Genomic DNA, 27,962 nt, shown 5'->3' on the forward strand with positions numbered 1-27,962 from the left:
CATCTTGTATCTCTGTAGATGTTTTGCATATCTTTGTAATTGTTTGATTGACTTTCCAACAAGACATTTTAACAGTCACTTCAAACAGCTCTGGCCCAGGGGCCCTCTGACCTCTTGGGCCCCTGTGCCCGGTTGGCGGGTTCAGTGATCCAGACACAAGCCGATTTAGGTCCACCTTTATTAATAATTTACATCCTGTATGGATTTTATTCAACGCCAGAAGTTGTTGGTTTCATGATAAACAACAACACATTCATTTTAAACTCTTCAATCATTCATATTACACATATAACTGGAATGTGTGTTGTGGTAAAAAGCCACATAACAGTGTATTCCAGCCTGTTAATAGTATTTGCAAGTACTCAGTATTTGTGTCAACCTGTTTGGTACCATACAAGTAGGTTTTACTGCATCATGCATCTGTTAAGGGCACATTTAATAACCATTTTTAAGCACTTTCCAATGATTGTCTAAACTTTCTAGAAAATTAGGTATAAACTGTAATTTGGTACTCCAAGCAGGTTAAAACAAATAATTGTTTCCAAATACTGCTTGACTCAGGTCTGGCTCGAGTGTCTCAGGCTTATCAATACATTTTATGGTTGGGAGTCCATAATTGCACAGTTCAGGGAACTGAGGATGAATCGGTATACAAAAACAAGTTGAAAAAACTCATTTGTCTTCTGTTGTGTTAGTTACAAATATAAAATAATGATATACATACTTTTAAAAAAGCTGTTTAAAAAAAAAACACAGGGCATCACCAATACATAATATACAAAAAAATGCACGGCCTTCCTCCAGTTCAACACATTCAGACAGACAATTTCATACAGTATTTGTGTTGTACTCGCACCAACACACCAACAGTAAGGAGTCTATTGCAAAAGGTACAGCTAAAGACAAACAGGACAGCTAGAAAAACATCAGTGAAAGAAATTTGGCTTGTAGGTATAGTAAGCTCAAGGATTCAAGGCAATTTTTGATGCAGGAAACATCAGAGTGTTCAGATGGGTTTGCATAGTTTGCAGAAGAGCCTACAGAGAGAGTTTGATACCAGAGGTGTATGAAGTCAAGTTAATGATAGTGTGTTTCGGTGCCTGGTAACAACCTAAACAGCCACCAGAGGTTTGAAACCTTTTACAGAAATTTAATTTACAAAAAACTTAAATCCTATTCCTTTTACTGGAATGGTTTAATTTTCAGTAAGATACAGGGTCAAATAAGGACATTGGTATGGCTTTGCCCCTGCACAAAGACTGCATTGTCCCATGCTAGGCCACAGTACAGCACAGTATTGGTACATTTTAGTTTTCCATGCCAATTTCAAAACTATTGGACCCTGTCAGAATGCACACGTGTAACCATAGCAACAGCAACCATAGCAAACAGTTGCAAAGATTCCAGTCTCTCCACACACCAAAATTCTAGGATCCTCACAATATTCATCTCTCGTGATGAACAAGTTTGCTTGTGTCACAAAACTTTTATCTGATACACAAAATTATTTAAAGATTTCCTTATTCATAAAACATCCTACCACTAAAAGTAGCTCCTAACTGTTCAAGTTAGAAGAAACCAAAAATAAGGGCTGTGTCTGTCCAAACTTTAAGACCTGACATTTTTGTCTAAGAGTAATTCACAGAGCAATTCAGTGCTAAAACTAGCTCCTAAGTCTGTGAGAAGAGGACCCATAGTGACCCATAATGAATTCATAAAAGCATATTTTGATGGCTGGCGAGTTAATAAAGATCCAGTCAGCTCACCAACAAATCAAAACAATCCAGTAACATCAGAGATGATGGTTTGCACAACTCGCCACTACTTGGACAAATGCAATTTGCATCGCTGACAAACTTAGAATATTTTCGCTGTAATCCTTAATATTTTATTTCACTGACACAGACCAGTCACCTGTCAACCAATCACTGTAGAGAGTAAGTTCATTCATTAAACATGTCATCCATAGTAACAGGGCCAACCGCGCCCCTTCCCTTAGCTTAGGAGTTCCTCATTTCTTCAGTAAAAGCTGCTCAGAGAAGCTTTGTGAACAGGTTTTAAGAGGAGACTCTTAGCCTGGAACCTTTAGCGCCTTTTAGGAAGACCTCTAGTAAGATAAAATCCTGTGTGAATATGGCTCTTGGTGTGCAAAGAGTCTTGAACCTTTGCAACAGCGTTCCTGCATTCCTGATATACTGTAGTAACCAGTGTCAACGTCAACAACACACACATGCTATGGCTGCAACAAACAGAAAACATATTATATTATGGCTGTATGCAAGGCACAAAGGTAAGATAAATCTGGCGTCAGTACAGAAGCACTGGGAGGAGTGGAGAGGCCCTTTGAAAAAACACAAACATAGCAGGCTGCTGATGGTCATCATACGTAGACCAGTAGAAGATGCTGGCTGGTTGGCTGTCAGTGGCGTCAGCTCTGATAGTCTTTAGAGACTGGGATTTAGCGGCTGCTCCTCATGGCCTCCTTGGCTGCAAGGATGAGCGGGGTGAGGCTGGACAGAGGCTTGGCCACCTTCAGGAATGGGTGCTATAGACAGACAGACAGACAGAGAAAGAAGTGCACACATGAAATATAATAAGTAGAGAAATTAACTCCACTTTCAGGATTAACTGCATATATGTGCATATCAGATACCTACATACAGTACAAGAAAAATAATCTTGTAACTCTAAACAAGTGTCATTTCACAAGCACAAATGCCAAACATTCTCTGATTCCAGCTTCTTAGTTGTGAAAATTTGGGCTCTAAATAATCGTAATGAGCATTTTTCTTTTCTTAGACAAAACAATTAAATGATTAATTGAGAAAAAAAAGTTAGCTGATTAATCAATAATGAAAATAATTGTTAGTTGCAGCCCTAACGTGCCTTATGTTTTTAAGAGGGATATATTCATATATTGAGGCACTATGAGTATGTAGGCCTCTTCTACCTGCAGCAGTTCTCTGCCTGATCCTCGTTTCTCCACGTCCATCTCCAGACAGCGGGACAGGAAGGATCTGAAGACAGGAGACAGCTTCTCTGGACTCTGCAGCTCAGGAGTCCCATTGGTGGCGATTAAATACAATGCCTAAGACCAGCACAACAGCATATAAGACAAGCAGTATAATATAATCTTGAAGCATTCCAACATGAATCCATTCCTTCACAGTGCTAATCTTTGTAGTAGACTCTTGCTAGCATCTGACAGATAACAAAATATGCCAAATTAAGTTTTTTTCAGACCTTTTATTAATAATAATAATCAAATATAATACTTAATGATCACAATGGGGAAACAGAGACAGTGATAGAAAAAACAGAAACTAAACTATCGACTAGTTTGTGGTCACCAAAATAGCTGCCTGTCCATTCTTTCTCCCAGCACACACTCACCCTGAGAGGGTTCTCGTTGAGATATGGAGGCTCTCCCTCCACCATCTCTATGGCCATGATCCCCAGAGACCAAATGTCCACTTTGGGTCCATAGGCTTTCCTGGTCACCACCTCTGGAGCCATCCAGTACGGGGTCCCCACCATGGTGCTGCGTTTGCTCTGCTCTGGGGTGATCTGGGCACAGAAGCCGAAGTCAGCTGCAAAGAGAGAATTAAAAAAATGTGTTGAGGTCAATTTATTCACATTCCTTACCACAGTTAAGATTAAAAGTACATGTGCAAATTAAAAAACGGTGTGCTATTCTGTCAGATATGTACAATATGTGTCTGTGGATGTGTGCATGTTTGCATGTGCTCTCCCTCACTGAGTTTGACGGAGCCGTCCATCCCCAGCAATACGTTGTCACTCTTGATGTCTCTGTGGATGACCTGGTTGGCATGAAGAAACTCCAGAGCCTGGAGGACCTGGATGCAGAGAGGGAGGAAGGTTAGGATCTCCAAAAGTTATTGCCTTGTGCACACAAGAATTACAGACAAATATAAAAAATGTGAAAAATGTACACTGATTTTTCATATGCTGAGAGGTCATGGAATGTGTTCAAAATAATATAAAAGTAAAATAACAAGAGCGTTATCCTTTAAAAGCAAGACATTTAATGATGTCACCTCGGGTTCTGGGAAATTGTGATGGACATTTTTAACTGTTTTCTGAAATTTTAGAGACCAAGCGATTAATAGATTAATCAAGAAAATAATCAGCAGATTAATCAATAATGAAAATAACCATTAGCTGCAGCCCTACACCTTAAAGCAATTTGCATAGTAGGCTGTACGTAAACACTGGCAAGCCGCTTGTGTGGCATAAAAAAGTAATAAACATATAATTAAAAGTAGTAGGTAACTTAATAGTGCTGCATCTTGCATTGTGCAGTATTGCACGTCCAGTAACAATGATGCAAAATCCTCTGTGGGCTGTGTCCAACGCTCTTTGTGTGCCTTTACAGGTGGGGAAAACATACGCCATAACTATATGAACATATCTCTCATATTATAGGCCTACAATCTATAATTTTAAATACCTCATTACTTAACCCACGCTTTGCATGAATGCAGCTTGTGAATCTCATATGCTCTCAAGAGTGAGAGATTGGCCGAGATAGGACTCATTTCCAAAGCTAAGAAAGTTGATAAAATACTTTTACTCCTGGTACTAAAAGTAGGACCAAAGATGTGTACCTGAGAGTATTTGGCCGGTTAAGCCTGTTTTCCTGCACTGAGTCAGCTTGATAAATACTATCAATAAATGAGCCACAGGCAGACATGGAGGATGTAAGTGGTTTATGAGTCGTAGTAAAAATGTGTTCCATCGTGACAGGTTTTCACTGATGTTTTTATCAGGTTTAGAAGGTTTTACTAACCACTTTTGTAAGCTCAGTTGTCTGAAAAGAATCCTACCTCTCTGCAGACGGCGGCGATCTGGGCCTCGTCCATGCACGTCTCTGTCACAACATCAGTTAGGGAGCCACCAGCCAGGTACTCCATCACCACGAAAAGCTCCTCTCCTACGAGGAAACTAAAAATGCACACACATGCAGTCACATTCACAAAGCAATCAAATCACAGTTGGTACTGTGGATGTATACTGTATGTTGATGTGTACAGTATGTGTTAGGTCAGTTTTACCTATCTACGAAGTTGACAATGTTGGGGTTCTTCATTTCCTTCATGACCAGGATCTCATTGATAATTAGCTCTTTCTTTGGCTGCTTCTGCAAGTTGATCTGTTTGATGGCCACCTGCAGAACACAACATCCTGTAAATATGGTACCACCGATACATGCAATCTATCTGGGTAACTGCAAGGTACAACTAATTAACTTGCAATGCTGCTTTTCTATACCGTTAGCATTCTTTTAACTAATCTTCAAAAGTTGCCGAGATAGATAAATTAGGTTTTTAGTATGTATTTTGAATAGAGATCTTTTTGCACGCTTTTTGAACACTCCTTTGATAAGTTTCCCAGGAAAAATACCTGTATTGAAACAAAGACGCCTTCTCCAAACTGCAGTAATGCTTCTACGCAACTATCGTGCTATAGGCTGACCTTGAAATGCCCAAATTACAGTAATATAACAGGATCAGCACTTCATCCTACAGATATTTCTTCCAGTTACTTTTATTGCTAAAATTGCAACTTATTGTCCAGCTGTGTGGTTAAATATTGTTTAAAATACGTGTGAACAAAGCAGAGTCAAAAAGTCAAGTCTAGTCAGTTCACCTGTTGCTCAAACCACGGAAGCAACACACGGACATGGCTGCATGTGACAGAGTTTCTTACTTTAACGTATTAAAACTAGGAATGTTAAGGGAATATGCTGAGATGATTTTGTATGGTTGTCATTGTGTATTTCTCACCTCAAAAAATTCAACTTTAAGAAGAATTGTTGATCTATTACTAGATGAACTAAATAAACCATAATAGACCATTTTATAATTAATAATCAGCAGTTCTATGTTAAAGAAAATGTCATCTACGAGAAATCCCATTAATCCCAGGAATAGACTGATACATTCACAGGAAGAAATCATTTGAAAATCATAACCCTACTACTAATGTTGGGGGGGGGGGGTTTGCAGTTCAGTCCAACCTCAACATCATGTTGAGGGTACACTAATGTGATTTTTGTGGTGGCAGAGGCACAAGATGAAGTAACCTTACCTCTTGTCCTGTGGCAACATCGATGGCTGTGTAAACTGTGCCAGATGCCCTGAAAGTGATAAACAGTAAAAGGTGACATAACAAGCTTTTCCTGTTTTTTTTCTAGGACTGCAATTTTTTTTTTCATTGTCCATCCTACACAATTCAGGATTGGTTAACAATCCCCCTTTTGATCAGTTTGGACCAGCAACCAACAACATAGCCTCCATCAAATTCCTGCCAATTTTCAATGTTCACACTATCCTGAAGTCTCACTCACCCCTGGCCGATCTTCTCATAGCGAGTGTATTTCTTCTTAGGATCTCCAATACTGACAATAGTTCCTAGGGGAAAAAAAGTTAAGTCAGATCTACTGGAGCCAAAAATAGATGTGGTTCTGCCTGCGATGTGTCATTTCCAGAGTGTTTTACATACTGAGTTTCTCCATGATCTCCTCATCAGTCATCTTGCCTCCCTTCTTCTTCTGTTTGTCAGCTGCCTTAGAGTCTACCTCTGGAGCTGGGAGTGGGTCTATCACCGACCTCGTGTACACCTGACACAACACAGGAAAGAAAACTTTCAGGAATACTGTCCATTGGTGATCGTGCCCTTCTTATTTTTAGCTGCTTATAATTTTTGGCGACTGGAAAATCAGCTTATTTTACTGTAATAAAGACTAAAAGTAACTCTGGGTAACAGTATCAACTAAAGGTCTAAAATCAAATGGCAAACCAGGTGACATTAGCATACAGTAAGTACAACTGGTTTTATATTTTTTAATTTCATAAGTATTGTTCAAAATAATGTGTTTTCCAGTGCTGCTTTCCTGTATTTTAGTCTTTTTTTTAAACAAAACGTCACAACCTTATTCTTGACTCACTGATTTTGTGTGTTCTGGCCGCGGTGCCACAATTGGAGGGGGTGTATCGTCATCGTCATCATAGTCTCCATCCTTGCTACCTGATGGGGAGGTCGTTGTACCCTGCTTGCCTTGCTGCAACAAACCGACATACAAAGCTTAAACTGAATGACAGTCATACATTACTTAATGTATTCAATGTAATGTTATGAATGAGAGTGGAAAGGATGAATGGAACTACTCACTGACTGTGAGTCTTTATCTGAAAGACAAAGCATAAAGACAGAGGAGTGAGTCTGCGCAATTACAACATTGGACTTTTATTTATCTCTTGAGCAAAAGAAAACTGACCCGAGGCGGAAAAACTGAGGTATTTCTGTTTTCCACTGGTGGAGTCGTAGAACTTGAGAATGTCGAGGACGGCCTGAGGATTCTGTTTCTGTTCTGATTTACTGATGTTGGAGGTTTGAAGGAGACGGGCCCACTGCTCCGGCATGCCCTGGACAAATAAAAAAAAATAAATAACATATACAGAGATCTACCAAATATCTATCAAATCTCCCAACGTAAAAAAAACCTTTTTTTATTACCAATTTCTAACTTTCAGCTTTCACGAGCTGAAGAATATGTTTAAAATATGTTTAATAATGATGTAAGCTGGGAAATTTTAAATCACATTTCACAAAAATAACATACTGTATATCAAATTAAACGTTAGACTTAATGACCAAATTGTGTCAGCTAAATTAGTATAAATGGATATTTCCCACTCATACTAAACTGTATGAATACTACTCTCAAACATACATATTTCTCCATGTATGCATATATTAATAAAAACAAGTCATACTTACACATTACTTACTATATGAGACATTTCTTAAAGGAACAGTTCAACCCTTTGGGAAATACGCTTTGCTTGCTTGCCGAGAGTAAGATGAGTAGACTGATATGATTCTCATGTCTGTACGGTAAATATGTAGCTGGAAATTAGTGAGACTTTGGACAGAGCCAGGCTAGCTGTTTCCCTCTGTTTCCAGTCTTTACGCTAAGCTAAGCTAAACGGCTGCAGCTACATATTTAGCGTATAGACACGAGAGTGGTATCAATCAAAGTTTTAATGGTTAAAGTTTGAACACAATTTAGTAAATCACTAGTTTGAAACAAGCAAGTAGTTACTAGGAACTTAGGAAAGACTTTACACACAAACTTAATGATGGATTTACGAATAGCTGGTGCAACCCAAATTCTATTCTGTAAAATGTCACAAATATAAAGAAGCACAGTATGAAGGTTAGACACTTACAGTGAACTCTCCAGTGACAGCATCAAAACCCACATGGATGGTGTGTTCAAAATCTGAGGGGGAGGAGATCTCCGGCCTGTCCTTGTCCCGGTCCTTCTTCCTGCCTCCTGCAGGTAAAGGTCAAGGGTCAATGTGTTGGTCATCTACTGCAATGCATGTGTTTTTTTTACTGTATGTGTGTCCACGTATATGTGTCAATTCTTCATCTCTCTCACCTTTCTCAGAGGCAAACATGGAGATGATCTTGTTTCTGGACTTCCTCTCCTCCGGTACAGACGGCAGTGGCCGAGAGCTGTGATTGGCTGACTGGGAGTCCTTAGGTCCTCCTCCTTGGCTGCTCATCCTGACAGGGGGGGCTGGGGGCTTGTCCTCACACACTCCGCTGTCACACATCTACACACACGTACACCTGCACTGACAGGGTGAGACACACAAATGACAATGCATAAAAGAAATACAGCAAGGCTGGTGTACGCTCAGTCACACTGGTTCACTTCTTCCTGTTTTTTCACATTTCACAATGCTAGCCTTACATGTTAGCCAAAAATGCTACTGAGAAACGGCTGCAAATCAAGTAAAGCTTAGCCTACATTACACAGAGAAAGAAACAACTTAACAACAAGTTAAGAAAAACTCACACAGACCTAACTAATCCATCCATGCCACAATCTGTGGATCAGCACTGACTGTTGGAGCGAAGGGAACAGAGAGTGTGAACAGGAAGCAACACTGAAAGGGCAAAGTGACGTGTTGAGTCACGTTCACTGTTACAAATGAATGAGGAAGGAAAGGAGGCAGAGAGAGAGAGTGTCTTCGAGTGGGTGAGGGGGAATGGTATGACAACTGGAGTTAAAGGGAAAGGAGTGAAGAGCAGCTCAGTAAGAAGGAGAACTGAGCTGGGTAATGTGAAACCTGAGAAGCATGATATAGACAACAGTCAAGTACTGCAATTTTGAAGTACTTGTACTTGACTTGAGTATTTACGTTTCATGCTACTTCATACTTATACTCCACCACATTTCAAAGGGAAATTTTATACTTTTTACTCCACTTATTTGAAACCTACAGTTACTAGCTACTTTTCAAATTATGACTTTACATAAACAACAACTTATGCTTATAAAATACAATGATTGTTATATATTAAACCAATGGTTTCCAGTCTTTTTGGCTTGTGATCCCTTAGAAAAAAGGAGTGTCTAAGGTCCCCTTGTCACATTTCAGATGTTCTTAATTTGTTAGCAGTTCCAAAGAGACATTTCACCTCTAAGCTTCTCAGATGGTTTCATTTACATAACTGTTTGAGGACCGAAGAGATTAAAAAAATCTAATATATCCCCCCCAAAAAGCACTGATCTGATAATGTTGCATATAATAATATATTAGTCATAGGATAATACTTCTGTCCTTTTATTTAAGTTGGTTTTGAATGAAGGACTTTTACTTAGAATGGAGTATTTTAACATTGTTGTATTGGTTCTTGATTAGACTACTTCTTCCACCACTGGTAGACACTCTGAGTGTTATCCATTACCCTAATATGGTGAAAACCGAGATTGTAGACACACACACACACACACACACACACACACACAAAACCCTCAACCAAAAGAGCACCTCTTCCAGTCTTGCAGAGCAAGCAGTACGATCGTCTCTGAGATGCAGCCTGCATTCTTGGTGACATCACAGACAGGAAACAGGAAGCAAACAAAGGTTTCCTCACTTCCTGTGTCTGACCGCGGATGACACAGCGCGTATTAAACCTGTATAACAGACGGGTCTTAGGTAGGTATGCCTATGACCTCTTTTTCACACATAAATCCTCCTCCTGCAACAGCTCTGCTGACCTGAATCACCTTTGACACAAAACACCAAAAAAATCAATTAAATCAGGCTCCACCTGTGAAGATATCTTGATACAGACTCCTTTCCTTAACACAATAACCAAGACACACAACATTAGGCCTTTGGGGTTATCGAAAAGCCATTTCACACAAGCTGATTTGTACTCTGTTATTACAGAGTCCTCAGGCCACTAGCTGAAGACATGAACTTGACTCAAGGCTGAATTATTCCCCCCCTACATAATTTCTGAAGCATTCATTGTACTGTGTGTCTGACGCTTTGTGATGGAAGCTATCCCAGCTATCACTACTACTGACTCTACTGTTATTTTTAATCACACAGATGGCTGCATGCTACCTGTAGTAGCCTTTCACACCTTATATCATGTTAACTGATCGTAAACTTCAAATGTTCTAATGTGGCAAGACTCACATCATTATAAGAAACACAACCCAATGAGCTAGTCCACCTACAGAGAATGAGACACTCCCCTTACTCATTACACCCCCAAACGTCTTTTCAATGCCTTCGCCTCTTTCATATAAGCTGCTAAGTACTCACCTGTTTGTTGTCTCTTCTGTGCCTTACAGAAGACCAGGTAAACAATGAAAATCGTATTCCCCGCAAGTATATGCAGCTCTTTCTCTAGTACTCATCTGTCTACTTAGCTCTCACTGTTCTCTTACCCCTCTTTCTCTCTTTTCAGCCTTCTCTGGGCAGGTCTTAGCAGGCTGCCTCATTCCTCAGCGATCTTGGATGGGACAAGTGTATTCTTGCCCCGGCAGGATAAAATTAGAGCCAGTCCAGCCTTAATGTGCATTTTCAAAGTCAGTGTGTGTGTGTGTTGGACTGAATATTGTGTGCTGGCTGGCCAGGCTTAGACAAGTTGTCTCTCAGTAGGAATTCCATAGCTGCAGGGCTGCAGGAGTTGGGCATGTTCTCCTGTTCATCTCACACACACACACACACACACACACACACACACACAAGGCTCCTCCTCATGCAGGCCCTGTCTCACACACACATTCCCTGCCCTAAAACACACACTCCCTTTGCCAACAGGGGCTCCATTATGAGCACTTGAACATGTAGCTTCGGGCTAAGCTTACTGAGCGCAGCAGAAAAAACTTTGAGGGGAGCAGGCAGGTGCACACATCAGCAGCACTGCAGGCTACATGCTTGTGTGTTTGTATAACTGCACACTCCCTATTACTGCAGCAATGATTTGTCTGTATCAACGGAACATTTTGATCATTTAAGTCATTTATCAAGAACAAACACCAAAGAGGCAAACTTCAATACTTTTTTTGGTACCAAACTAAATGTGTCCATAGCACCAGAATATCCAAAAATGTCAAGTACTGAAAGCTGGCATTGAATCGGACTCATAATCTTGTTTACTTATTCTTTCATCAGATAGTTCATAATATAAAGCCGCTCTAATCAAAATGTTTAGATCAAATAACTATGTGTAATCTGAAAGTGGTTGCTTGTAGTGACAAACCCACAGAGAATTATCACCCGACTCTGCAGTCCTCCTGAATTCTATGCCTTTTAGCATCTTTCAGCTCATTGTTTTGGTTTTGCAGCCTGCAACTTTACTGTTTTGGTTCACTCTCACCACTCACATCAGTGTTGTTTTCACCCACTGCAGGCAGTTTTTTTTTAGTAAAAAAGCTCTATGAACCTACTGTATGCTGCCTGCCCAGCACCAAATGGCATAGTGGGGCATTTAGCAGCTAAAGAGTTACATATTTCCCTCAGGAGTCATTGGAGACCAAAAACAGAGCATTATTTAAGCAAAGTATAGCTGTACAGCTGCTTATTTGTAGACAAAATTTAACGTTTGAGATGTCTAAGTCTTTGGTTTGTGGAATGAAATAAAGGGCTTTGTAGAGAAATGTGTAGATATTTCTCAAAATAAGGTAATGAATAAAGTTTTGGTATCACTACCTAAAAACTAGTATGGAAAATGTTCAAACGATACCCAACCCTATTCAAGATTATAAAAATGATTCAAATGAATTCTAGTTGAACTGCTCTCAACTCATAGCCACATTAAACCTGTGACAATGGGTCAAACGTAGATATTACTTAACCAAACCCAAAGAGTGCATTTTAAATTATATAAAACGGTGAAAAGTAGCTAATTCTCACATTTCAGAAGCTGGAACTAACATGTTTGGCATTTTTGCTTAAAAAGTCACTCAAATAATTAAATGATCATCCAAATTGTTGTTGATTATTTTTCTTCAATCGACAAATCGATTTATTGATTAATAATTTAGGCTTTATTGATGTGGATGTGTTCCATTTGCAAATGAGGGCTGCACTTCTCCATCACATTCCTGTCTCTATGCTTTTATTTTTTTGTAATTCTTTACCTCCAACTCTGCACGCTTGGTTACCAAAAAGACCAGTTTACACCCAACTGCATCTCTCATCTGCTGTCAAGTCACAGAAACTCTCTTTTCATCATCGCTGTACCTCAGAGCCTGTCACATCCCTCTGGCATTTACAATTTCTAATCCTCATTCTCTGCTCTCTTGCTGTATCAGAGCACTTTCTATTCCCTGTGGCTGGCCGCCATCAAGGGAAGCCCACTTCCTCATCCTGGAACTCCCCAAGCCCCACAGGACTGAGCCAGCCAACCCGAACACAGCAAACACAGCCACCGGGCTGTTTACAGGAAGTGGACAGTAAGCCTTTTGTATTCAGCTTCTATAAAAGGAAATTCTGTGGAGGACTTCCTGGAAGGAGTGATGAAGCCGACAAACACACATACACACACACTCTACCCACCTCTAACACAGAAACATACAGATACACACAGACATACATACACTATGTAATATACATGCACACACACTCTGTCTGAGCTCACTACCCTCTACAGTCACTTCAATGATTATGGGTCTGGCAGTGAATGAAGCGTAAACAAACTGCCCAGCTGCACACCCACACTGAACACTTTATCCTGTTATTCAAACAGCTGCCTCACCCCTGTGTCAACATTTTGACGAATCAAATCACCAACCTGGAAACCTGAAGTCCCAGGTCGCTGTCAGACCATAACTCTACAATTTGGACCAGGTACAAAACTAGCCTCAGGACTCACAGTCGAAGTCTGTTAGTTTCAGGGTCTAATGCATGAATGACTAGTTCAGTGTACCTGCAGGATTACCAGTCTGGACTGAAAATTCACAGTCACACATTTATACACTCATGTGTAGCATTTGCAGGCAAGGCCATGCTAAAGATTTTAGAAATTCAGAGGTCATGAGCCCAAACTTCCCCAGTGAAACCCACACTGTTCCATTATATTTTCTGTTTTCCTTACATGAAGTTAAAGCCTTCTCCACACTGCCAGAAATATAAACCTGGTGTCCTCGGCTGCATTTAGTAGGTAGCAGAGGTGGTAAGCAACTAAACTTGGGTAACATTTTTAGAATAACAATAGCATTTCTGAATACTTCTAAATGCTTCTGCTCCAAGCCAGTTTACTGCTTCTCTTGGTCAAAAAAGACTATGAATAAGAAACATGTACAATATTTTCTAACTGTTACAAAAGGGAACTTTTTCCAAATCCTGAGCTGAAAAATAGCAATGAAACCACTCTAAAAAACATAAAAAGGTATGTACTGCAGCTACTCATATTGTATGTATGTTGTACATTGTTGTGCAGAACAAACTGTAACTTGAAGTTCAATTACATTTTGTTGAACCAGCTTCTGAACTGTTTGTCAGACATGTATAGGCCTCACTTAAGACTCCATTGACTGTTATTGCAGATGGTTTGTATTGACCTCACATGTTATTACAGTACTATAGTGTCCCTGTAGACTGTCATTACTTTGCTTTAAATTAAAAAGAAAGAAAGCCACAAATCCCACAAACACTAGGATCTGGATCTCTTGCCTGCTGTACTTTATTTTTATCCCCGTAAGAGACAGGAAGAGTGTCTCCTCAACAATTATGGAAGAACTCAGTCTGAATGCTTCCCGTGTCAAAAGAAAGTTAGTAGTAACCAAACTATTACCAAATAAGCAACTTGTATCTAAGACTGATTGACTACCTGTGTTGAATGAGCAAATCTAAACTCACCGGTTGCTGTCAACCGCAAAAATATCAACCGCACTCCGGCCAAACTCTCGAGACTCCGTCCCGCCCCGTCTCTGCTGATTTTCAGTCCGTTTAAAGCCCAGATTTAATGCTGAGATTTCACAAACTTCCCCGGGGATGTGAAAAACGATATCGTCTTTTATCATACACACACTTTATTCCTGTCTCTTTCCCCGAGTACTCTCAGCCTGGCACTTAGCTTGGACCGGGGAGGAGCCTGGCAGAGAGGAAGCGGAACGTCGTAGAATCAGAACTTCACGGCTTCCGTAGCGCTCATTGGGCAAAACGCAAAGGGCGCGTAAAACGCAGTTGGCAAAAGGTTGCAGCTAGCTGTGTCTCAATTCAGGGACTGTAAAAGTAAACGGACACAATACCGGAAACAAGGTTACTTTTATTTCAGAATAAAATCTATCTAATCTATAGTGCATTCTAATAATATCAAATATATTTTTTTTATAAAGGCAACAAATTATCATTTTTATTATTGATTCATCTACTGGTTATTTTATTGATTATATGATTAATTGTTTTGTCTATAAAATGTCAAAGAATAGTGAAAAATACGGATCACAGTTTCCTAGAGCTCAAGGTAATACATTCAGATTGCTTGCTTTGGATTTTTTAAAACAGCACATTTCAGCTGCAAATAATCATAATGATAATATACACTGGGCTGCCAAATAAGATAATGAAAGGAAATTCTCCAACACCAAACTCATACAAGACATGATAGAAGTGTGTCTTTTCACTTAAAGTAATTGTAACCAGTTTCAGCATCTCTGTTGATGCAGCTATTTACAAGATGTGAAATATGTATTTATATTTATCGTTTACACACATGTGTAGACCTGTAGACAACAAACAATTTGCAGTTGTAGCATCGCATCGCATAATAATTTATTTTTTAATTTATTTTTTTAAGGTTACTACCGGAAGTTCTATACTAACTAAAGCTGACTTGACAGTTCCTGATTTCCAAAACATCAGCAAGTTATGTAACGTTAGCATAAACATCAACGCATCAGAAACGCCAAACAAGAATCGTTTCTGAAAAATCGACAACCACCGAGGGGAAGAAAGATAGTACGAACATGTTAATTACAGATAAATCACACACTTTGTCTGTAATTATTTATATAGACACATTAACTTACTAGACAAGATAGCGTACGAGCAGCTAACAACCTAATAACGTTAACTCAAAGCAGCACGCTAGCTATCTTTAGGATTACCTACAAACATGTAACGTGTGTAGTGTAACGTTACCGTAGCTGTGAATAATTAGATAGCTCAGAGAGACAGGGGTTAACGTTAGTCACTTGGCTAGCTGGCTTTGCTATTCAGCAACATTTAGTTTCAGTGTTAAGTATACGTTTAGGCTTGTTTCTGGTATGTAAACCTATGTGTTATATGTTAAGACGTTTGTAACATTACCTGGTTAAACATTTCCTGTAGTTACAACCTGCAGCTCCATCTCTGTGCACCCAAAGGACAGGCTTTTATGGGTCATGGTGTCAGTTGAAGCTGCTCTCTACTATCTTAACAGATTTTTGTCTGTTTGTGGATGTGTTTCTGTGTGTGTGCTCCAGGTGTCATGTTTTCCCGCAGGTGGAGGTTCGGTTGGGACAGATACAGTGAGGTGGACCTCTTCACAGACCGCCATGAGACCAGTGCAGAGACCCTCTCCCAGGCCATCAGAGCTGCAGCATCTGAGGAGCCGGACGCAGACGGCAGCGTGCTGTTTGGCCATCTGCAGGGCACTGTGGTCGGCCTCAGATATTACACAGGGGTGGTGAGGATCTTCCTCTAGTGCACTGATTCACAAAGGAGACAAAACAGAACTGCCACATAGTGCAGATCAGGTTGAGAAACCTTAAAATCATCTGTGTTTTACACTCTGGACAGGTGAATCTAGGGGAAATGGTTGGTTTAGTGCGACAGCCCCAGAATCCATACGACCGCAATGCAGTGATGGTCGCCAACATTTATGGCAACCAAGTGGGTCATATCAAGCGGGAGCTAGCAGCAGCTATGGCCTACGTCATGGACAACAATTTGGCTAAAGTAGAGGGGTGAGTAGATTGTTATTGGCGCTGCTGACATGTTGAAAGACAGAAAGGCAGAAATGCATGCTATTGACAGCTTCTCCCCATAAATATCTATATTTGATTGGATTATTTTTTTATTATTTCATAATTTCTCCACTTGTTTACTCCTTGTTTATACTTTGTGTGATTTTGTGTTTGTGTGCATATTGTTGTCTTGTTGCTGTGTCAGGGTGGTTCACTCAGGGACGAAAAACTCGTTCACCATGCCAGTGATGCTGTCCTTCTGGGGGAAGGAAGAGAACAAAAATGCTGTGATTGAATCCATGGCATGTCGTGGATATAAACTGAACACAAGTGGAAGCAGACCAACAGGTATAAATGCAAACACACTCAACCATCCGATCTCACTTCTGACCTCCTGATACATTTATCCATGTAGCCCACATTGTTGCATTTAAAATGTCAGTTTTCTGTCATTGTCATTATCTTCACTGTTTATTTTATGTTTGTGTGCCTGCATGTGTTTGATTTCAGGTGCAAATCAGAAATCATATAACAGTCAAGGTGCTCGGGCATTGCCATCTAAAAAAGGTTTGACCATCCCACTAACTGCAGAGGAGGTAATCTTAAATTTAGTTTATGTAATATTTAACAGTATAGCATGATGTTTATACAACATTTTATGCAATATTTGACATTAATTGAAGCAAAAATTTAAGCTTTGCATTTGTTTTGGTCTGACGAGAGAGCAACAGAGCAACATCGTATCCCTTACTCGTCAGTTTTTGACAGTAGATTAAGGCTGCACCTAACGACTATTTTGTTTATTGATTAGTCTAACGATTATTTCTTCGATTAGTCGATTAATGACACATTTATGGATTATTCTAAAGATAATTTTGTATTTCTTGATTAATATAACAATTAATTTCCCCAAAATATATATCAAAAACATGTCTCATTAATATTTCAATATTTATATATTTAAAGATTCCGTTTTCACAGCAGCAGGTGAGCCGCGTGTGGAAGAGGCTTGTTAATGTCGAATTGATCGAAACCAGCGTGGCACTGAATGACATCGGCACGAACAGGTGCACTTAGAAGCTTGCACAAAACAACGGCATAAGTAGGCCTACATAAACGCGAGACTCTCTCTGTGTGTTTCTCTGCAGAGCATGTGCGACTGTCAGTACACAGGAGGGGTAGAGCAAGGGGACATTGTGGGCGACGTTTTAATGCTGCAGCTTTCCTCCGGGGGGAATCCATGCTTTGACCGGGTGCAGCCATACTTCATTATGATGCGCCGACGCACGATATGCAAATCGACGTATTTCCATAATCTATGTCATCGATTACGTCGCCGAATCGTCCCAGTCCTACAGTAGATTCTGATTTATCATACACTTTCCTAAGATTTACTCAACTGTCATGTTAAAACTAAATAAATGAAATCTGTGTCATCTGCAGCCGGTAACGTTGATGATTCTTTTTTCTTTCAGCTGAAGAATGCATTTGACAACCTTTTTGAGGGCTTGATGGAGAGTAAAGATGGAGAGAAAGAAGCAGCCAAGGTGCGTATTTGATCTATCTGTTTATCGGTCTGCATTTTATATATCTGTTTGTGGTCAGTATTCTGTCTTATTTTGTATTTATTGCTACTCTCACAGCACTTATGTCAATATGTTTCTTATTGTTTGAATATTGTTTTTAACCTCCTTCACTAAATGGAAAACAGTGCCCAAAAGTCTGTTTTACAAGAATATTATTAGAGCCCTTCAGCTTAGACTCCTACTGGTCATTTGTGATGCTGCTGATTTAGAAATAGAAGCTTATTCTAATATTGGACACATTATAGGTCACAGTGAATAAAATTATCAGCTAAATGTCTGTGATATGATGTCAGCAAACCATGCATGTCTTTGACCTGAATTTATTTCTTCTAACTTTCTACCTTCTTTCTTGTTGCAGTTTTCTAGAGAAACAGCTTCTCACCCCCCCCCAGAAAAACAGTTGGTGTTGTGTATTTCTATCACTGTCTTAGTGAAGCTTTAATGTGAACATGCAGCTCTCTTTCTCTGCAGTGTGTGGGTACTCCTCTCCTGCCTCACCAGAAGCAGGCACTGTCCTGGATGTGTGCTCGGGAAAACAAATCTGTGCTGCCACCCTTCTGGGAGAAGAGAGGCGAGCTGTACTATAACAGCCTCACATGTTTCTCTGCCAAAGAAATACCAGAGAGAGTTCGTGGGGGAATACTGGCAGATGACATGGGACTGGTGAGTAACACACACACACACAAATATATATATTTCAGACATATCTGACTGTGCACATGCTACATGCGTTACTTTTGGACTGCTATGTGAAGTAATATCTTTACTGTTGAAAAAATAGGTTTATTGGTGAATTGCAAGTTAATTCATACATTAACTCATGATCATGATGATTTTTTTGTCAGTTGCTGATATACTATATATTGTAGAGAAAATAGTTGTGTTATAAAACCTCAAAATTCAGGCTAGTTAACATGATGTTTTCTCCAATTAAAAGAAGGACAGATAAAACGGCACCCATCAGAGCTGCTTTTTTCTACATGTACCACAGTAAGAGGCTTCACACTGCTGCGATCTGAGCAGACATGAAACTCCTGTTTGTGTTTTCCAGGGAAAAACTCTGACAACCATCGCTCTGATCCTCACCAACTTTCACAAAGGAAAGCCTCTGCCTGTGGAGAAATGTGTAAGTGTATCTGTGTGTGAATGTGTTCTTTTCAATCAATATGAAGTCTGAGTGACTTGTGTTCAACCACTATTAAGAGTTTGTTTACATGTGTGCAGAAGGAGCAGAATTCAACCCTCAAAACCAAATCTAAACCACAGATGGCCTCCAAACTGCAAGGTACTCTCATCTTTCAATAAATTAGCTGCTGCAGATTTGCTGATTTTGTTTTGTATTTTCTGCCTCATGTTCAGTCTTCTTTATCTCTCTTTGTGAGTGTGTGTGTGTGGGGGGGGGAGCACTAACAGCAGATATGATGTGGCATCTTTTGTTTCAGGAAGCAGCAGTGCAGGAGATGGAGCAGGAGTGAGTGATGCAGGAGCTGGTTCTCTATGCTCAGACCTGTAAGTGTGATTTGATTGAATTTGGCATGCTTACACTATATTGTCAGTGATATGGTTTTTTATTATCACTACATAATTTAATCATGTGTAAAGGTAAGAATGCAAATTACTGCATCTGGACATTTTATTTCCATACATTTTTCCAGTCTATACATCACAAGACACATGCACAACTTTTCTGTACAATGTAATAATATTTAGGGCCATCAGTGGTATTATTGATTTGGCTGGCTTCACTTTGCTCTCAGTATTTTATTCCAATGACTTAATTTCTTCACAGGAATCAAGTTTCTTCTTACATAACCTGGTTTGCTCTTGTGTGGGTCAGTCCTCAGGTGGAGGTGATCTCTGTTGATTCGCCAGATGTAGTGGAGATAGTGAACAAGTCAGATAAAAGTAAGAATTGATCATCATCTCCATATAAATGATGTATTAACTTTTAAATGTCTGTTTATGCCGTTTCCGTGTTTTTGTCTTGTTCCATAGATTTTGTTTACATACATTTTTACCTGACATCTCCACTTACAGGTACAAACAAAGAAAAGATGAAAGCCACCAAGCGAAAGCCCAGTAAAGGTACAAGCCCAGTAAACTTTGCATTTGTCAAAATACGTGCATGTTGAAGGCACTACGTGACATAGTTTGACAGGGAACCTTCTTGAAAAGACCAGTGTATTCTTTTAATTCTAATTTTGATGTGGTGCTCAGTGCTGTTGTTGTTTGTATAAGTTAATATTTACCATTCCCTATGAACTAAATCATCAATCTGTGTGCTTACTGTGCAGAGGCCCCCATATTGCTGGAGGATCTGGACTTTGCTGCAGCACTGGGTGGCTCAGCATCAGATACAGGCTCAAAGAAGAAGAAAACTGCAAAGAAGGCCACTCCCACACTGAGTGAGTTCTAACGGTATATTTTTACCTGCCGTTTTCTGTTTCACATGCTGTTAGTGGGAAAAAATTTGAATGTAGTGATATTGGAGGTGTTTGTGTACCTTTTGTATGTGCAGGTGTGGAATCCTCCATCGCTGAAAGTGCAGATGACTTATCAGCTAGAGCGACTCTCATTATCACCCCGCTCTCTGTGCTCAGCAACTGGCTGGTAGGAATGTAGCCTTAGACAACAAAACACACACAAAAAGACACATTCTGTCACTGACCTTCATTTACGTACTGCCCAGCTAATTAGCTTGGTGTCAGTATTAGTGAGTAAAGTGAAAGGGAAGCTTGTTTGCTGCTCCTGTTAAAAACAAAAACTATACCATTACAGCGCAGGGCCAAATTGAACAGCAAGTGAAAGATTAACATGTGACCAGCATTCTCAAAAAAGGCTCTCTTTTTTTTTTTCCTACATATTTCATACTGTAGGAAAACAAGCTATCTTGTAATCTTGCATTTTGTAAACTTTTGATAAGTGAGATGCCACACTCAATGTTACTTTTCAATCCCTGAAGTCAGTGTGTTTCATGTTTTCTTCTTCTGTTCTTTGTGTGTGTGTGCAGGACCAGTTTGAGCAGCATGTGCATGCTAACGTGAAGCTAAACGTGTATCTGTATTACGGCTCAGAGCGCAACAGGAGCAAGAGGTTTCTGTCCTCTCAGGACGTGGTGATCACCACCTACAACGTCCTCTCTGCCGACTTTGGGGTGAGTGTAGACAGGTCACATGTATATCTGTAGTTGTGACGTGAGCCAAGTGTTCACACAGAAAAGAAAACATGGGAGACAAATTTAGTAGACAAAATCCTCTAATGGCAGCAAATGAGTGTCTGTCCTGAACCTGGACTTGACTGTATGTCAATATTCATTTGAGAGAAATGCATTTGATCATTTGCTTCTCTTTTTAATAACAAATATAATGTGTTTGTTTCCCTTTCAGAATAAGAGTCCTCTCCATGGGATCAATTGGCTGAGGGTTGTGCTGGACGAAGGACATGTCATAAGAAACCCCAATGCACAAATGAGTAAGGCTGTGCTCGACCTAAAAGCTCAGCGGCGCTGGATTTTGACAGGTACACCTGCACCTTTACACACACACACAGTCGTGTTTCCATCACTTCAGAAGACATTACATTGACATTTCCTGGAGACTTACCCTAACCATAACCACTGTTTGCCTAACCCTAACCCTTAACTTAACCCTTAACCTAACCTTAAACCAAGTCTTCACCCCGAAAATTAATGATTTATGTTATGGGAACTTGCGTTTTGTCCCCAAAAGGAAGCCACATAAAGTGATTGTGTAAACAGATTTATGTCCCCACAACATTAGTAATACATGTCCACACACACAGATAGTCCAACATAAAAATACTCAAACATACTTGTGCTGGGTGATAATTTATCATTGTTCATCGTCTGTCCACGTTATCATGGTTCACAATTGTCATGTCTAAATGAGATATCACACTAGTACTTTTATCCATACTGTCCACCACGAATACTCATGATGACTGACTATTTGAAGGCCATAATCAAGTACACACAGATAATTCAATTTCACTTTAATTTTACTTATATAGCGCAAATTCATAACAGACGTTATCTCATTGCACTTTTCCTATAGAGCAGGTCTAGACCGTACTCTTTATAATATAATTTACAGAGACCCAACAATTCCCACTATACTGAGATAAAGTCTCAGTATTAAGGCAGTCATCAAATGTGTGTGTGTGTGTGTTTGTTCATTCTTCCGTCCCTCCAGGTACTCCTATTCAGAACAGTGTGAAGGACCTGTGGATGCTGCTGGCCTTCCTGCGTCTGAAGCCCTTCGATGTGAGGGAGTGGTGGAACAGAGTGATCCAGAGACCCGTTACTCAAGGAGACAGAGCTGGCCTGCAGTGAGCACTCACAGATACATTATATCACACTGCTGCAATGTAGTAATAATACTCCAGAGGGTGCTATTTACTGTAAGTAAGCAGTGGTACAGTCTGTCTGAGTGAAATTATTGCTACGGTGAAGTTGTATTCCATACATATTCTTCATATGTTTACACTTTTGTTTATTTTGTCTACTCTGTACATACATCTACATCTGTACGAATTGAGGGTCTAAAGATTGAGAGTGTAATATGTTGTAAAGATTGTAAAGCCCTTTTAGGAAAATTTGTGATTTTCGGCGATGTAAATAAATTTGACTTGATTTATTCTCAGAAGAAATTAATCGCGGCTGTTGGAGATGATGACAGACTTACTTCTTGCTTGTTGTTGTTCTTGCTAGTTAATTAACAAACAGAATGGTTCTATAATCCACAGTGGCTGTGCTGGCTCCATAAAAATTACATCATTTGGGCACTTTTTGTCAGTTTAAACTGTAGGAAAGTTTAGACACTTTGAATTTAATTAATGCAATTATAGTGGCACATGTCTTCATTCATAGTTTTCTAGAGTCTAGAGTGTAGCAACCTGAGTGAGTGATGGATGACAGTTTGTAATTTTAGCTAATATGCAAACATTTGTCATATTATACAATTGATAATCAGATGTTAGATATGAATAAAATCAGCCAATTCATTGGAACCAGGAACCTTCAGACCTTGGTGAAGTGCATCACTCTGAGGCGGACCAAGAGCAGTGAGGTGAATGGGCGCCCCCTGGTGTCTCTGCCTGAGAAGACAGTATGTGTGGAGCAGGTCGAGCTGAGCCAGCCAGAGAGAGAGGAGTACGAGCTGGCACGCAATGAGGGAAGAAACACTATCGGCAGGTATGTGTCAGTGTGTGTATGTTCATGTGCATGCATGTTTGAATGAATCAATGACATAATAAAACTGATCAGCAACAAACGAAGAGTTAGTTAGTAGATGAGGCCATTTTGACAGAACATACAGCTGTTGATAGATGTACGCAGTGAGTCGTTTTTTACTGTAAACTGTTGCATATTGCTGTGTTTAAGTTGCCTTAACTGTGTGTGTGTGCGTGTGTAGATACGTAGCTGAAGGGACAGTCTTGAGGAATTATGCTGATGTGCTGGCCATCCTGATGAGGCTTCGACAGCTCTGCTGCCACCCTGATCTGCTGGCAAAAACATCCTCAGACCTGGGTAAGACCTGTAGTGTGATATGAGACTAATGTGATTGAGTAGAGTCTAACTTCTGAACCCTGGGGTCACTTGATATGCAAACAGGCTTGCTGGAAATTTCTAATGATTTATTTATTTGGTTGATATATTATACTTTATATTGAAAAACAAATTCTGATACCCAGGTTCATTTCTGGGCTTTCAGAATCAGTTTCTATAGAGGTTTTGTGTTTAAGGATTGCTCCTGTTTAAATAGTTCTATCATGACATATACCTGAGTAAATGGACAGTTTGTTGTGTGTTCAATGTCCAGCACACCACATGGGTTTTTTATAGTTTTTCTGGCTGATTGGACCTCTTTCAGATTAATACTATCTATGCTGGATTTTGCTGAGATCAGTTTGTTGTGAAGCATGCGACCTGCTGTAAATTGTCCTGCCGTAAGCTACCGTGAGACTCAGAGACAATTTACTGAGAGAATTATCTCTTCATGCCCACACAGTCTTGAGACGAGGTCTAATAATAGTTATAAATAATAAAAGTTGAAAACACCAAGGGTGCTTAGGGGTTATGTGTAATAATTGTTATTGATTACCTGCACTTTTCCTTCTGTGGTAAGTGAAAATCCCTGCTGTGCAAAAAGCCCATGTCCCAATTCTTCACGACTTTTCATAACGCTTTTCTTTTTTCTCCTTTCTCTGCCTTGCTAATATTCACTGCCTCTGAAAGTTTGTTTCTCATTTATTCTTACACTCTTTTTTTCTTGTACTCTTTACTTTTTTTCCTTTTACCTGCTTTCCCTCGTGAATTACACTGTAAGAATTATGGATACTCAGTCAGGCTTTCCAATTACTGAACCAGTGACCAGTTAAAATGATGTATTTTACCTGGACGGATGTTCAACAGGTGCACAACAGATTGTTTTTATGGCTACGTGACATTGCTGGTACAACCATATTTATATACTTCACATACTTTTATCCCAAATCACTTGTTACATGTTGATCTGTGCTTAATGACTGTGGAACAGCTGGTAACATGGGGAAAAGGTTTACATTGAGTCAACATATAACCGATGCTGTTTTATGAACATATAGACTGTGAGATGAACATGTAATCACAGCCCAATATGTGTGTAATCTTAGAATGTAAACTCCTCTTCATGTCATTATAAAGCCCCAAATTTCCCAAAATGAAAGAGGACATGATGTTGGTTGTAGCTACAACCCTGGCCTCAATACATGTTCGCTAAAGATTTCTTTCCTCTGTCATCATTTTCACATGTTCATTTATCAAATACTTTGTCTGTAGGTGCTGCAGCGACGCCTGCAGAGCTGCGAGAGCGTCTGATAGAGAAGCTACGGTTGGTGTTGGCCAGCGGCTCTGATGAGGAGTGCTCTGTGTGTCTGGACTCTGTCCATCTGCCCGTCATTACACACTGTGCCCACGTTTACTGCCGGCCCTGCATCGCCCAGGTTATCAGCACTGAGCAGGTACATGTGCTGCCCTCAGCAGACAGCAGGGGTTTGTAATTTAATTGTCATTTGACAGTTAACTTAAAAGCCAAGTTTTCACTACTGTGTAGTCAATTATTTTGTTGCTGATCATTAACTGATCCATCTTTTCCCTATGCTGCGTGTGTATGTCTGTGCAGGAAGTGGCACGCTGTCCTCTCTGTCGAAGTGAGATCAAGTCCAGTGAACTGGTGGAGTTTCCACAGGAGGAAATCGAGGAAGAGAACAGTACAAACTCTGAGAAGTGGAGGGCAAGCTCGAAGGTACACTGCACATACTGAGGCTGCAGAATTAACTGGGGATAAAAATAGTAAAAACACTCACAAGATAGATCACAAAAAATGCAGAACACTATTTATTTAAACCTTAAAAGGAAATGTGCTAGTTGGACTTTTGCAAGATGTTCTGGTGCTGTGCAAAATCTTTCACTTTAGTTGCCTACAAATCATTTTAGTCTTCTTCCTTTAATATTCTTCTTTTTTTTTTTTTTTACTTTTCAGTGGAAAATTAAATGCTCACATACAAAATTGCCTTAAATTCCATCATTCCATACTGGATTCAGTTGAGGGCTAACCCCTAAAGGCCTGAAGTATGGGGTGTATTGGAATGACTGTAAGAGTCTCAACTTTTTACCTATCTAGTAGCTATTCTGATCCTTGTGGTTTTTGTGACTCTTCCCCAATTCTTTACTCAGACGTCACTCAAAAGTCTTCAGCAGCGTGACAGTGATTGACAACCGTATGCTACCATGTGACAGCCGTGCTCCTCCTTTGAAGTCTGTTTTTGTCTCTGCAGGTGCAGGCACTGATGGGAAACCTGCTCAGGCTGCGATGTGAAGACAGCAGCATTAAGTGTTTGGTCGTCTCTCAGTTTACACGCTTCCTCACCATACTGGAGACTCCACTCAGGTAAAACACACATTCACAGGAGAGGTTGAGTATTTTTAGAGGTCTGTTTTAGAGGTCTAGAGATGAGTTAGCAGTGCACCAGTAGCTCTTGAGTAGAGAATTTCTAGATTTAATTAATTTATTTGTCCATTATGTTATTTTATGACTTGTCTCTTGGCATAATTGTCCTCCCTCCTCTTCACTAGAGAGCATGGTTTCAGTGTTGTGCGTTTGGACGGCACCATGAGCCAAAAGAGGAGGACTCAAGTCATCCAGGAGTTTCAGAGCTCTGCAGCCAACAGCCCTGCTATCATGCTTCTGTCACTCAAAGCTGGGGGGGTGGGGCTTAACTTGACAGCCGCCTCTCATGTTTTCCTCATGGACCCTGTAAGTACCGATTTAGGCCAGGAACCTACACGTACTGAACAACCACGGCTTATTTTATGTATCAGGTTTTGCACACTGAAAGGATTTTGCATGAGGCCACATACAAACATTTGTGAGCTGATTTACTGTATGGCTACATACAGTGCGTTGTCAATGCAGGTTTACTGGCACTTGAAAATTTAAAACATGATTTGTGGCCTACGTTGTGTAAAGAAGGTAAACTGGTTGGCCCTGGACATTCCCTTTTTTGGTTTGACAATTTACTTCCTTGTTTTTATGGCACTTTTGCCATAGTGTGGGATAGTGTGACAGTAGTAAGTGACAAGATTCTATTGAAATATATCAGATTTTGGATTAAGATTTTCTGCAGGGTTTTACAGTGGACGTGGGCCACTTTGCCTTAAACAAAGACAACCTACTACAACATCATTAAAAATTCATACACTTTTTTAGGAAAAAAACCCCCATCAAAATTGAAAAAAGGGGAAGAAGAGTAGAAGCGCTATTTCAAATAGCAAATGCTATAATTGACTATTGTGACTATTATTTAGGCCATCATCTACTAACTAAATTGATCATGTTAAATGATAAAAAATGTTCTGAACTGCATTTTCACTTGCAAGTATAACTGCTTGATTTAGGCATGGAATCCTGCTACTGAGGAGCAGTGTATCGACCGCTGCCACCGTCTGGGACAGAAGAGGAAAGTCATCGTCACCAAGGTCAGAAAACTAGGACAACCTATGTGTTTGTAATGTTGTTTATTAGGCTCTGCAGTGAAAGCTTAGTGCATTTCTTGTTGGTGGCAAAGCATCACATTTTCCTTAGCAGGTTCTATTCTGTCCATTTTACACTGTGAAGAATTAAAGTGATTTCTTCAGATTTAAAATGATTTATTATGTATATATATGTTATATTATTTGGCTAAAAGCTATTTGGATAGTCCATAGTTTTATACTAGAGAGAGGTACATGAGAAAGATCACTAACTGGAATATTTGGCCTGTATCTATGTTTTTGTTTTGTGTGTGTCTGTTACTGCAGTTCATTGTGAAAGGTTCAGTGGAGGAGAGCATGGTGAAGATCCAGCGGCAGAAGCAGGACCTGGTGGAGAAAGCATTTGGCTCAACCAACACTGATAGGAAAACATCTCGCATTGATGACATCCGAGCTCTGATGGAGCTGTAGATGTCTGACAGTGGACCTGAACTGATGTATTAACATGGAAGCAACGCAAACATTGAGTGGTATTTGAACTGTATTGACAGTTGGAGTCTCACAGTTCACATCTGAAGGATTGCAGAGAATTTTTGCACACACTGTCAACGTTTTGTTATATTTCAAAAATATTTTTATTTTATAGTTGATCATTATTCATGTTTGAAATTCTGTTTTATTTCTACTTCTACTGAATGATAAAGTTTTGATACTGATTCAATTACAGGATGCACCTCTTGGAAAGCTTTCATTTTTGTTCAGTTGTGATCTGTAGGACCTGTCATAATTTACAATTTGATCATAAAAATATCAAAAGGTGTGCTAATGCATGGATTACTGATATTGTACATTTGTCGCTTCTGTATTTAACCAGACATAGAGCAGCTTTCAGAATTTCTGTGCTTTTCTAAAAAAAAAAAAAAACCCACGAAATAAAAGGGTATAATTATGTTTACTACATAATAGTGTGCATATGATTTGTGACATTTCATAAATTAAATGATTAATTTGCTGCCCTATATCCTATCAACATTACATAGAGTATAAAGAA

The 27,962-nt window shown here is 39.7% G+C and overlaps 2 protein-coding genes across 11 annotated transcripts; one reads left to right on the forward strand and one right to left on the reverse strand.

The window, feature by feature from the left end:
• Positions 1 to 160: 160 nt before the first annotated feature.
• LOC122888972 (serine/threonine-protein kinase PAK 2-like) lies at positions 161 to 15,681 on the reverse strand. 8 transcript variants are annotated; one of them, XM_044223912.1, is made up of 15 exons: positions 15,657 to 15,681; positions 8,471 to 8,664; positions 8,256 to 8,362; positions 7,301 to 7,448; positions 7,195 to 7,211; positions 6,971 to 7,084; positions 6,526 to 6,643; positions 6,371 to 6,434; positions 6,112 to 6,160; positions 5,076 to 5,188; positions 4,848 to 4,965; positions 3,758 to 3,857; positions 3,394 to 3,590; positions 2,951 to 3,088; positions 161 to 2,545 (listed from the first exon to the last, which is right to left on the reverse strand). In XM_044223912.1, the coding sequence occupies exons 2-15, from the start codon at positions 8,646 to 8,648 to the stop codon at positions 2,459 to 2,461; spliced, it is 1,548 nt and encodes a 515-aa protein (XP_044079847.1). In that variant the 5' UTR covers positions 8,649 to 8,664; positions 15,657 to 15,681; the 3' UTR covers positions 161 to 2,458. The 8 variants fall into 8 exon arrangements, with proteins under 8 accessions (XP_044079847.1, XP_044079840.1, XP_044079839.1 ...); XM_044223905.1 differs by lacking the exon at positions 15,657 to 15,681 and adding an exon at positions 14,205 to 14,522; XM_044223904.1 differs by lacking the exon at positions 15,657 to 15,681 and adding an exon at positions 14,205 to 14,522 and having other exon boundaries at positions 8,471 to 8,669.
• On the forward strand, positions 15,175 to 27,871 carry hltf (helicase-like transcription factor). Of its 3 annotated transcripts, none has more exons than XM_044223901.1 (25): positions 15,175 to 15,305; positions 15,812 to 16,014; positions 16,128 to 16,294; positions 16,500 to 16,642; positions 16,805 to 16,890; positions 17,770 to 17,841; positions 18,352 to 18,543; positions 18,932 to 19,006; positions 19,105 to 19,165; positions 19,323 to 19,389; positions 19,718 to 19,785; positions 19,918 to 19,965; positions 20,175 to 20,285; positions 20,399 to 20,490; positions 20,891 to 21,034; positions 21,267 to 21,399; positions 22,092 to 22,227; positions 22,913 to 23,092; positions 23,313 to 23,428; positions 24,719 to 24,900; positions 25,062 to 25,184; positions 25,717 to 25,829; positions 26,015 to 26,195; positions 26,837 to 26,917; positions 27,239 to 27,871. In XM_044223901.1, exons 2-25 carry the CDS (start codon positions 15,817 to 15,819, stop codon positions 27,380 to 27,382), a joined length of 2,913 nt encoding a protein of 970 aa, XP_044079836.1. In that variant the 5' UTR covers positions 15,175 to 15,305; positions 15,812 to 15,816; the 3' UTR covers positions 27,383 to 27,871. The 3 variants fall into 3 exon arrangements, with proteins under 3 accessions (XP_044079836.1, XP_044079838.1, XP_044079837.1); XM_044223903.1 differs by having other exon boundaries at positions 15,186 to 15,305; positions 15,831 to 16,014; XM_044223902.1 differs by lacking the exon at positions 15,175 to 15,305 and adding an exon at positions 15,593 to 15,611.
• The last annotated feature ends 91 nt before the right edge of the window (positions 27,872 to 27,962 follow it).

The sequence above is a fragment of the Siniperca chuatsi genome, linkage group LG15, assembly GCF_020085105.1.
Source record: "Siniperca chuatsi isolate FFG_IHB_CAS linkage group LG15, ASM2008510v1, whole genome shotgun sequence".
Taxonomy (NCBI): domain Eukaryota; kingdom Metazoa; phylum Chordata; class Actinopteri; order Centrarchiformes; family Sinipercidae; genus Siniperca; species Siniperca chuatsi.

Bases quoted from the DNA above. Each gene is read 5' to 3' on its own strand.
- LOC122888972 (XM_044223912.1), bottom strand. From the start codon at position 8,648: ATGTGTGACAGCGGAGTGTGTGAGGACAAGCCCCCAGCCCCCCCTGTC. The intron at 7,449-8,255 runs GTAAGTGTCTAA...TTATTTGTCCAG, and splicing joins CTGTCACTGGAGAGTTCACT to GGCATGCCGGAGCAGTGGGC. The intron at 3,591-3,757 runs GTGAGGGAGAGC...CTCTCTTTGCAG, and splicing joins GGACGGCTCCGTCAAACTCA to CTGACTTCGGCTTCTGTGCC.
- hltf (XM_044223901.1), top strand. From the start codon at position 15,817: ATGTTTTCCCGCAGGTGGAGGTTCGGTTGGGACAGATACAGTGAGGTG. The intron at 17,842-18,351 runs GTGCGTATTTGA...CTTTCTCTGCAG, and splicing joins GAGAGAAAGAAGCAGCCAAG to TGTGTGGGTACTCCTCTCCT. The intron at 26,918-27,238 runs GTCAGAAAACTA...CTGTTACTGCAG, and splicing joins GGAAAGTCATCGTCACCAAG to TTCATTGTGAAAGGTTCAGT.